An 11,338-nucleotide genomic window follows, 5' to 3' on the forward strand; every position below is an offset into this window, starting at 1 on the left:
TGGCTGTTTCAGGGTGCTGTTATAGACAATTTGTAATCTCCAAATAGCCCTGGCTTTGTAAAGTGACAGGAGAGGAGTTAATGCATCTGAGAGTAATAAACAGCCGGTCAGTGCTCATAGCAGCGGCCCGTGATGCGATTTTCATCATTCAAGGCCTCTCGGAGCTTGGCTGGTGGTGGTTTCCATCTGCTGTGTGGTTAGAAAGTCCCATTCTGGGCTTTTGGGGATGTTTAATGACTGGCAACGCGACTGACGGGCTACCTGATCCCTTTTTACACATCTTAACACTTCCAGGGTGTCTTTCAGCCTGGGTGAGAGGACCTGGACCTGTTACAAATCGTTTCAGTTATATAAGCTCGTACGTATGGCTTCTATGTAGATCATGTATAGATACTGTACTGCTCACTGGAACAAGTGTAATTATGTGTGTGTTTTGTAACAGAGGTGGAAAGCAGGGGTTTCTTATGAACAGGAAAGAAAGTGATTGCGTGTTGCCAGAAATTGAGCACGGATGTGCTTTCCTTCTCAGCTAAAAGAGGTGAAATAAACCAGAAACAAAGTCAGGGTTGAGTGAAAATGAAGTAGCTTGCAAACCCAAATCGTGGTATCATCTTCCGGCTTTTTGTTGGTATTTCTGCCTTCGTTTGTGGGTTTGCTTGGCTGGCTGAGCACGCTGCTTCGTTAAAATGATCCGAATCGGCTTTACATATCACTTGGTCCTGGCTGGTTTTCAATGGCTGGAGAGGCCGTGCGTGACGCCGGGCCGTGTTCACGCGGTCACCTGCTTCCCATTCACCATCGATCGCCTGCCTCTGCCATTGACATCAACAGATAGAGCGGCATCGACCGCTTCTCGTCGTGTGCAGAGAAATGGCTCGGGTTAAAGAAGATGCAGTTAAAAAAAACAACAAAACAGAGGCACTCGAGAACAGGGATGGGAAAAATAATCTCAGAAAGCACGGAGAGGAGTTTGCATGCGCTGGCGTGTGGCAGTGGTGGCGGTGTAGGGGGTTTTGTCGTCGCTGGTGGGGTTCAGGAATAACAAAATATTCGGATTTTCCGCCTTATGCCTCGTTCCTCTGCTTCTGTGCAGGCGGTTGTGGAGAACACCAGTAAAGAAAAGGTGATTTACTGCTGCAGAACTGTGTTAAAAATCCTCCTTGACGTTAGCTGAGGTTCAGGACTGGCTTTTAACGCTGCACATGAACTTCTGCCTGATGAAGGGCTGCCTTGAAATACCGCTCCAGAGTTACACAGAGTCCCAGACCGTTAGGGATTGGAAGGGACCTCAAAAGCTCACCCAGTCCAATCCCCCTGCCGGAGCAGGAACACCCAGATGAGGTTACACAGGAAGGCGTCCAGGCGGGATTTGAATGTCTGCAGAGCAGGAGACTCCACAACCTCTCTGGGCAGCCTGTTCCAGTGCTCTGTCACCCTCACTGAGAAGAAGTTTCTTCTCAAACTGAAGTGGAACCTCCTGTGTTCCAGTTTGTGTCCGTTACCCCTTGTCCTATCATTGTTTGTCACCGAGAAGAGCCTGGCTCCATCCTCGTGACACTCACCCTTTAAATATTTATAACCATGAATGAGGTCTCCCCTCAGTCTCCTCTTCTGCAAACTAAAGAGCCCCAGCTCCCTCAGCCGCTCCTCAGAAGGGAGATGCTCCACTCCCTTGATCATCGTTGTAGCCCTACGCTGGACTCTCTCCAGCAGTTCCTGTCCTTCTTGAACTGAGGGGCCCAGAACTGGACGCAATATTCCAGATGCGGTCTCACCAGTTAGAGTTAGAGCCTCTTAGTGAGTTAGAGTTAAAGTTAGAGCCACTGCTGCCTTCCCTTCCCTCAGTTTTGCCCTGTAACACGGTGTTATTCCTCCCTCATGGAGCCCGTCGCTGTATGGGATATTTTAAGTAGAAGGAGTAGCCAGCAGGGACTGGACTGGAGCAAAAGCGTAGCAAAAATTGCTGCTTTTTGGAAAGACTCATTGCAAAATGCAGAAATCTTGCTGAGACCTACAAGTGCCGTTCAGAGTTGCTCGTACTGCTCCTGTGCCAGCAGAAAGGTGTGAGGAGTTTATAAATCAAAGAATTCAGGGCAGTTAATGCCAGGAGAACTTAAACAGAAAGAAGCAGCAATGGTTTTTGGTGTTGAATAGCATCTGACACACTGTGAACTTTTAAAAGTTACATAAAAACCCCTTCATTGCTGGAGGAGTAGAGAGCAGAAAATACTCAAAATGACTAAAAACCATCTCCTTCCTCTCTTTTTCTCCTGCTATGCAAACTGTTACTTGTTTTTACTGGAACTCCCCATATGAATTTTAAAACCCAATAAAATATACAAGCACACAGTCATTTATTCGGGTGTTTTGGGTGTGCTGTGAAACCACTCAGCTTCGCTCCAGAGGGACGAGGTGGTGCTCGCCTGGCACCAGAAGCTCCCACAGTTTGGTGGGGCGAGCTCAGTGATATTTTGCTCTCTTTGGCCACTGAGATGATGGTTTTGGCATTGGGTTTTGAGGAAGGATCCTCGAAAAGCAGAGCAGTAGAAGCTCATCACAAAGAGTTTATGGACTGTCCCTCCTGCTTCAGCTTCTCTGATTTTCTTCTCGAGGCTGAGGGCATGCCCAGGCACACACTGAATTGTTCCTATACTAATGCTGAACAAGAATATTGTTATTCTGAAGGCAATAATAATAAAAAGTTGTCTTTATTTCCAGGTGTGTTGGGGTCCCAGCCGCTCTGTGGAAATCTGTGGTGTCAATGCTCAATATCAATAAAAATCAGAGCGCTTCTAAAGAGCCCAACTCTTAACTATAAACTTAAACTCTAATTTACCTTGAAAGGTTGGACTGGATCATCCTTGTCGTTCCTTCCAACCTGGTTTGCTGTGATTCTATGAACTGTGAAGGTGCAGAGCTGGAGACCTGATCCTTAGGCCAGTTGTGGATTTAATCAAGCTTAGTGATTTAATGTGATTTAAGTGATGCATTGGCCCTTCAGAGGGAGAAAGGACTCGAGAAACACGAGGTTGAACAAGAAATGCTGCTGTTCCAGTGGTGTTTCCAGCAGGAGATGGGCTTGTCTGGTGAAATCAGTGGCAGGATGGTCACGTTAAGGAATAGCTGGTGTTAGGGGAGGGTGATTTTTGTCTGATCAGATGGGATGCACATGGGGTGATAGGAAAAGATGAAGACAGCGTAGGAAGGGAAAGGCCAGGCCTGCGTGTGTCAAACTCTGGGACATGAAATCCTGAGACTTGTGTCGTGTAAGAGCAGAAAACTACAGGGGGGGTTGCTTATTCTCCTCCTTTTCATATTTCTCCATGCGTGTACCATTTGTTACCGTACCGTTTGCATTCACACCATCCGAGTGCTTCACAACATCTAATTAACTCCTCCAAAATTATTGTATACAGTTACTGTTACCTTGCTCCTATTTTATGGGTCGCCGATGGGCTGAGTGAACCGAGCAGGGAATTAAATGTGGCTTCGTGTCTTCAGCTATCACACAATAACTATTTTGGACGATTCTTTATTGAGAAGCTGAGCTTTAGGAGGGGGAAGCTGAAGCGCTGCCCCTCGGCTCGCTGAGTCTCCGGGTTCCCGTGTGAGGTTGGTGATGGATGAAGTCAGCTCTGAGCGATGGAGAGCTGCAATCGCTGTTTTGGGTTCTTATGACTTGCTTATTTTTGTGCTCTACGATGGTTCTGTTCATTTGTTCACCTTTAAAGCTGTGGGTTCATGTTCTTTAGGGAGCACAACAGCTTTCTTGCCCTGTCCGGACGCTGCCCTTGAGCTCTGCTTGGAGACGAGTGCCCGGGAAACCTCTGCAATATTTTACATAGGGAGAGGAAAACGAGCAGTGAAGAAGCAATAAATATTGCTTGAAATTGAAAAGATTTCCTCTTCCTTCCACTTTCTAGCATCGGGTGGGACATGAGAGCTTTGCAAAGGGAAAAGTTCCTCCTGCATCGTGGCCTTTCCATTGATATTGCTGAATTTTTCCATTGATGAAATCGGCCTTTTCCAGACCCGCAGAATTTACTGCAGATGGAGATCGGTGACTTCTTCCCAAGGCCGTTTCCAGCCATGGATTTCCCCATGCGTGGATATTTTGGGTTGGTTTGGAGGCTTTTTAGGCTCTCGTAGTAGGATTTCCAAGGACTGCTTGTGGTGTTTTCCTTTCTGCACCAACCCTGCACGTTCAAATCAAAAGCCACGTGCGTCCGTGCGGGTTATATCAAAATTCCTATAGAAGGAACGGAAAACCGCACTGAGAGTGACTGAATCTTGCCAATTAATAAATGAAGAAATGTATTACAGCAAAGATATTGCCTCAAAAAGTGAGGTTTTTTACATTTATTTTGACAATTAGCTTGAATAATTTACTAGAATATTTCATAAAGTAGCAGTAAATGGACTGCTGGGAATGATTAGAAAAAGATAATTAAGTCTTAGCGACTCATTACGGCGTTTTTTTTCTGGTGTAAAACCTTGGATCTTTGGAAAACGTTGTGTGGAAAGACACAATCTGGCCCCAGGGACAATTCCTGACTGCCCTGAAGTCCCTGGGCTCGTTGTGGTGCTGTCCCCATAGCTCGGTAAAGCTGGTGGCCTCTTCTCCCTTCTCTTGATCACAATTTTCAGAACGTTTCTCTTGTTGGAGGTTGAAAAAAACCAAATGTGGAAAGGGCCAAAATAAATCGTAGAGTCTGTTTTTACCAAATTTCAATGTGTCCCAGCAAGACTTCGCTTTCTGTGTGTGCACAGAAACTTTTCTGCTTCAATCCTGACGTCTTTTGGGTGAAGATAGATGAATATTTGGCCATTCAGTCAACACCTGGATAAGAACTGATTTGAGTCAAGGGCTTTAAGTAGTCCTTTTATTGTTTAAATCAACTAATTATTTACATTTTATTTTGTTGTTTAAATGGCCACTTAGCGGATGATTTGGTCGCTTCCAGGTTGTGTAAATTTGTGCCTACAAATCAGGCTTGGTTTGTGCCTTCATCTTTTTTTCCCCTTTTTTTTTAATGCTGTGTCCCTGAGCTACTTTGGTTTCTAAATTCAGGCCTTACATATTTATCTGTGCCATTCAATTAGACCACATCCCCAATGCTGCTCTATAGTTTCACAGTATGTGGGAAATTTGGTAATTAAATGCATGCAAATGCTGCAAGAATAGAATAAATTAATTTTTCCTTAATATCAGCTGGCTGTTCGGTGATGTTTCTGGAGATAACGTGACCGGGGTACTGGTTTTTCTCACCCCTTCTTGCCATCTTTTTGGAGTCTTTATTGTGATTACTCCAGAAATCCCTGGTCAAGTTGATGTGAGGAGCATCCCAGCCCAGGCTCCGCTGTGTTGTAGTTACATAAAGAGGGTGATTTATACTTAAATTATTTGGCTCTCCGAGTAAAACCTGAGATGGAAACAGCGTTTCGGTTCTGCGCACGTGGTGCGGCTCTGGATTTGCATGTGAATCGGAGCGGAGCAGCTCCAAGGAATAACCTGAAATCACTTGGAAGGATGCTTTGCACTACATGTTCTGGCTTTTGGAAATACCCCAGTGTTATATTAAAGGCTGGGATCTCCAAAAAAAACCAACCAACCAACCCAACAACTCCACTGTTTCTATGCTGAGTTTATTCAGGAAGGCCACTGTGATCCATGGAAAGTTGGGGGTTTTGGTTTTGGAGGTTCCCAGCTCATCCTCACGGCTGGGAGCTGCCTCCGTCCTGGTGATGGCTCTGGTGGCTGTGAGCTCTTCCCACCCGAATCCAGCGCGGTCTTCAGAGCCAGGGACGCTAAAGGCCGTTGGTGGCCGACTTCATGCTAAAATAGCTGAATTTAAGCAGTTCGCCCCTGTAGCGTAGTTTTCAAGGAATTGGAAAGTCGTTCTTTCAGAGATTTCAAATCTTGAATCTATATTTTGATGCTGTGTGTTAGCTTGAGAGATCTGATCTTCCCGATGATCTTTCTTTTCCTTACTTAAGGAACCTCATCCTGCATTTTCGCTTCTCGCCGTGCCGTACGCTCGTCGTCATTTTGCCTTTCCTCTTGAATTCGTCGCCACTTTTGGGTTCCTCCCTGGAGTGCCAAGCCGTGGCGGGGCTGGGTTGGCCTCCAGCCTGCAGCACTGCAGTGCTGTTGCATCAGTGCAGGGCTGCTGTAATTCCTCTCCTCTCTTGGCCTTGAAAAGCTCCAAGAGGCACCAGTGGCTCACAAATGCAATATATTCTTGGTGGGGGCTCTCGAGCGAGAGCTTGGCAGAAGGTGCAGAGCTGCAGAGGGTTTGGAGGCGGCTGCGTTCAGGCAAATGGACTTCCTTGCTGCTCCTCTCTTTTGGAGGAAGGGAGCGAGGTGCTTGCTGTAGGACACAGTGAAATCCCAGCAGAGATCTGCGCTCCTGTGCACGTTGGAAGCTCTGCGAGGTCTCCCTCAGCTGTGCTTTGTACCTCATCCTCTCCCCTTTCCTTCTCTTTTTATCATGGAGATGTGCTGGTTTGCATTGCATCTGAAGACTGTGTCTAACCCACGTGTTATAGAAATTCAACTCTCAGAAGTTACTGTTGCGCTTGATGAATGTCTTTATAAATCATTGCATTCTTAAGGCCTGAAATGAATAGAAACCTTGATAATTCTATAAATTATCTATATTATATGTGTGTAAAATTAAAATTAGTCTGTTATATATGTGTAAAACAAAAGGATGAGGTTTGACTTCCCATAGTAGAGACGTAGCGTGCTTTGGAGTAGGAAGAGGTGAATCCACCGAGGTCCTGGTCCTACCTGAAGAAGTGTTCAGAGCACTCCCTGGCACATCTATTCCAGTGCTTGCTGAAGTCATTGAGGAAACCCCTCCTTACCCGTGAGAACAGCTGATAGGACACAGAGGAGTGGGGGTTTTATAAAAACCTCAGCATATTCCATGCATTTTGGCTGCTCTGCTCTCATAAACCCAGCCCCAAGTCCCTCCTCCTCTGTGTCGTGTTGGGGGCAGTGCTTTGCTCAGCGCCGTGTTAGCAGGGTGGGTACCGTGCTAATGCCCCGCTCAACACCTTGCCCCGAATCTGGGACCAGAGCTGGCTTGGCATTTTTCTCTAAAAATCACTTTACTAGAGAGCATTGGCTGGTGCAGTCACTTCTCTTTAGAAAAGAAGGCTGCAGGGGGACCTTAGAGCGACCTGCCAGGACCTGCAAGGGACTTATAAGAAACCTGGGGCAGAGCTGTTCACTATGGAGCAATAGGACGAGGGGGGTGGTTTTAAACTGGAAAAGGGCAGATTTAGGCTGGATCTGAGGAAAAAGCTGCTCCCCATGAGGTGGTCGAGCACTGGCCCAGGTTGCCCAGAGGTGCTGCAGGCCCCATCCCTGGAGATGTTCAAGGCCAGGCTTGGTGGGGTCTGAGCACCCTGAGCTGGTTCAAGACGTCCCTGCTCACTGCAGGGCTGGGCTGGGTCAGCTTTGAGGTCCCTTCCAACCCCAACACATTCTGTGATCCTAGGAATCATTTTTTGTGGGAAGACAGTGGTTTTGGTCAAGTTGTGGTTTCCGTAGCCTAGAACCGAGCACCCAAAGCGGGAGCTGTCAGTGTGGCTGTTGGAGGTCCAGCTCTGCGTGCGCTGCTGCTTGTGCTGTAAAACACAGCAGGAGTGCAGGGATGAGCAGGTTCACCCCACGTCCAGCACTGAGTTGGTGTCGTATCTTGAATTAATCGTATTTTTCTGCCTGTTTTTGCAGTGACTGACTTTGTTCTGCCTGTGCTGTTTGCTTCCCTGCAGAGCTGACCTGTCCGGGGTGCAACACAACTAAAGAAGCTGCTGCAGGATGAAAAGATGGCAGCGCGGCTGCTCGCACCACCAGGCCCTGATAGTTTTAAACCCTTCACTCCGGAGTCTCTGGCTAACATTGAGAAACACATCGCAGAGTTAAAAAAGAAGCAGCGTCCAAAGCAAGACAGCAGCCACCGGGATGACGACGAAGACAGCAAACCAAAACCAAACAGTGACCTTGAGGCGGGGAAGAATTTGCCTTTCATCTACGGGGACATCCCAAAAGGCCTGGTTGCTGTACCACTGGAGGACTTTGACCCTTATTATATGACCCAGAAAGTGAGTCCGCAAGAAAGAAGTGGCTAAACCGCCTTTTTTTTTTCCCTAGGAAATTGCAGGTTTGGGTATGGTTTAAAGTAGAAGACAAAGAACGGAGTCTTTGGATGGAGCCTGTTCGTTTTGTTATGTATTTTTCTCTGAGGTTTGATAGAGATGATGTGATTAACACCAGCTTGGATGGAGTTAGGAGAACGAGGTCTGGAAATTAAAACAGATAAAGTTGTGCCAGTTTTAACCACCAGGGCAATAAGAAGAATTTAATGGAGGGGTGACGGTTTACAGTGTGTATTTCATTGCTTGCATGGATTTCACTCTGCATTTGATCGTTACGAAGCAGTGGGATACAGAATCATGACAGAAAAAGAAGTGAGATAACCTAATTAACTTGCTTTCCTCTTTACAGTTTTTATTTTTAAAAGATTTATCTGGAATTAAGGCGATAAGGCAGGAGGCATAAGTGTTAAAATATTGAGAAACGAAGTGGTGTCGGGAGGGAAGTGGTAACCAAACACTGTGCTGGAAATGGAGGGGAGGGATCTTGGACTGCTGAAATAAGGGAGAGCGCGATCCCTGATCCTCTTGGAAGACTCGGTCACTTCAAACTGAGGTTCTTTTCCACTGTTTGATTTGATTGCTTTCTTTGCTAGAAATTTAATTTGAATAAGATGAGGTGATTGCCATCTGTGACTCAGGCTTGTGCCACTTGAGGAGAGCTGGAGGTTTGACCGTGGATGTGACAGCAGCTGTGACGTGACCGTTCCAAACTCGGGCAGAGCGACTGCCATGTAAAACCAGAGAGTTGTGATGGGTAACAGAGTCTTTGACAACTTTGTGTTGAGGCAGACATTCGTAATTTCAGTTTTTCACCTGAAATCAGCTGGATCTGCTGCCAACGTTGGGTGTAACTGCTCCCTCTTTTCTGCATTCACACCGGTGAATTTAATGCTTATTTCTTGTGTCAGTGGTGCTAGGAGTGCAGGTACCGGCTCCGAAATACGGTGCTTTATGTGTGTGTGTTGAATACCAGCCAGACTGGCTTGTTGTGCTTCAGGAAATGTATTTGCAGCTGCTGTTGCTGGTGAGAAGGTAGCTTATGTTATATTTTCTTTATTAAGTATTTCCTCTCTATTAAAGAAATCTGATGTTGCCTGGTTGTGGAGCGGGCAGGCTGTGGAAGAGACCTTAGCTGAAGAGCAGCTCCCAGGGTCTCTGTGTGGCTCTTGCCCGTTATAAAATGTCAGTGCAGATCCAAGCAGCAGTGTTTTGTGCCCTCTTTGTGTCTACCAAAAACAGGAGAGCGGTGCTGGAGACACCGCTGCATCCCAAAGTGTTGTGCAAAGCTCTGGTGGTTGCCTCCATGTCTCACCAGCAGCAGGAGGCCGAGGGGAGCCCCGCTTAGCCCTCGTGCTTTATCAATCCCTTTATTTGCCTCCCAACAAATCGCTATTGATAAATCTTTCATTTTCAGAGGAAAATAAGCCCTGATCCCAACGTGGAAGTCATCAGCCATGTCTCCAGAAGAGCACCGTACGTTTCTGCTCCTCGTGAGCTCTGCTCCGCGGCGCTGGAGCAGCTGCAGATGGAGGGGAAGCTTCTGGAGATGGGAGGCAAACCCGCACAGCCCTGCCAACCTCATAGTTGGTCTGCAAAAAGAGCCTTGCTCTTCCCATGAACACTGGATTAACGTTTTACCGGCTCGGTTTCTTTCGCATCCACTTTGGTGTGGCGCTACCTTAGGTGTGCGCTGCTGCTTTGCCTCTTCAAAGAGTCAGCGACTTCCCACAAAGAGGTTTTTTTTTAAGGCCATTAAAAAAGACCCTTCTCTGAATCATCAGGAATTGCGAATCTGCTTGAATCATGGGAAGTTTTCCAAGGTTTTTTTTTTTTCCTATTTTTTTTTCCCCTCTCCAGCATTTGCCAGAAGGCTTTGCATCATAGGTCTTGTCTTTTAAAGCAAGACGTGCAGCGTGCATAGGAACAAATCCGCCGGTTGCTTTTCCTTGCGGTAGGACATGGTGATCTTGGTTTATCTAAAGAAACTGAAACTGCATTTCTCACTGAGAAGCTGAACTTCCCAGTGGCCTGTTAACTGATATTTAAAGGAGAAACGGTGTGACCTAGAAACAGAGCCACGGCACAGGGAGTCAAAACTCCTGGGTTCAGAGCCCGGCCCTGCAAGCGATGGTTTTATCTGAGCTGCTTCTCTTTGCTCAGTTTAATTTTGCAAAATGGGAATCATGGCTCTTAGGAGAACCAGAAAAGTCCCTTTGCTCACAGGTAGCAGATTTGGGGGCTAATTTAGCTCCTTTTGGTCTTTATGTAAGTACCAGCGAGAATTTTTTCATGATTCTTTATTTTGCAAATAGTTATCGCCTTCCAGTTCCTGGCCTGAAGCGCGTGGTTGAACCAATGCTTGCCTGTGATATTTGTTGTGGAAACTTGCAATACTTCAATTGAAAAAGCCCCCCAAAAGGCAGGTACATGAACTTGCTTTTTATTTGTGCAAACTAAACTGGGATGAGCTGGGATAAGCATCCCCAGCAGTGAAAGCCAAGCAGCCGATGGCCTCACAGCCTCCTCTTCCTTCAGCGTTTGCTTAACCAAGAGGGAAGGACCATCATCCTCTTTTATTTCCACAACCTTATCAGTATTTCTATTTTTTTAAAGGTTTTCCATCTTTCAGACCTCTCTTTCCTTCTCTTCCATTTATGGCCTTGGCTATCGCTCGACTTTTGCCAGGTTGTGCTCATTTTCCTCGGGTAACTTCCATCTCACTCGGCGCGAACCTCAAGCAAGGCCAAGGTGCTGATGCTCCTGCAGTGACTCCATTTACGAGCAAATCCCTGAATATTCTGGGAATTGAGACCCATATTTAAGCTCGGGCGGATTGATTTCAATGGGAAACTCAACCCTGCAGCTCTAGAGGAGTTTCTCTCCATCCGGGCTGCTGTGGGATTGCTTGGGGTCACCTATAGCCTGCAGACGAGCACCTGAGGATCCTTCTGGTGTGGATGTGCCCATGGGGTGACCTGCAGGGTTTGGAAATGGGCCCTCTGGTCCCGAATGTCACCTTGACCTGGGGATGGGAGACAGCAGCTTGTGGGAGACACGTCTGGCTCTAGCACGTGCTGCGAGGAGCCTTTGCTCCTGCTTTCTGTAGGCAAAGGAATGGCCCTGCAAGGTGACAGCAGCGTTAATGAGCGAGGTCACTGGAACAGAGGGA

The 11,338-nt window shown here is 46.9% G+C and overlaps 1 protein-coding gene across 4 annotated transcripts in view; it reads left to right on the plus strand.

The window, feature by feature from the left end:
• The first annotated feature begins 7,839 nt into the window (after positions 1-7,839).
• The window catches only part of LOC104540676 (sodium channel protein type 8 subunit alpha), a 41,822-nt gene continuing 38,323 nt past the window's right edge, over positions 7,840-11,338 (plus strand). For all 4 annotated transcript variants that reach the window (XM_010184537.1, XM_010184538.1, XM_010184534.1 and 1 more), the window contains exon 1: positions 7,840-8,115. In XM_010184537.1, coding sequence (XP_010182839.1) covers positions 7,840-8,115 — 276 coding nt within the window. The remainder of the gene's footprint in view (positions 8,116-11,338) is intronic.

This window comes from Mesitornis unicolor, unplaced genomic scaffold (genome assembly GCF_000695765.1).
Source record: "Mesitornis unicolor isolate BGI_N332 unplaced genomic scaffold, ASM69576v1 scaffold1915, whole genome shotgun sequence".
Classification (NCBI taxonomy): Eukaryota; Metazoa; Chordata; class Aves; order Mesitornithiformes; family Mesitornithidae; genus Mesitornis; species Mesitornis unicolor.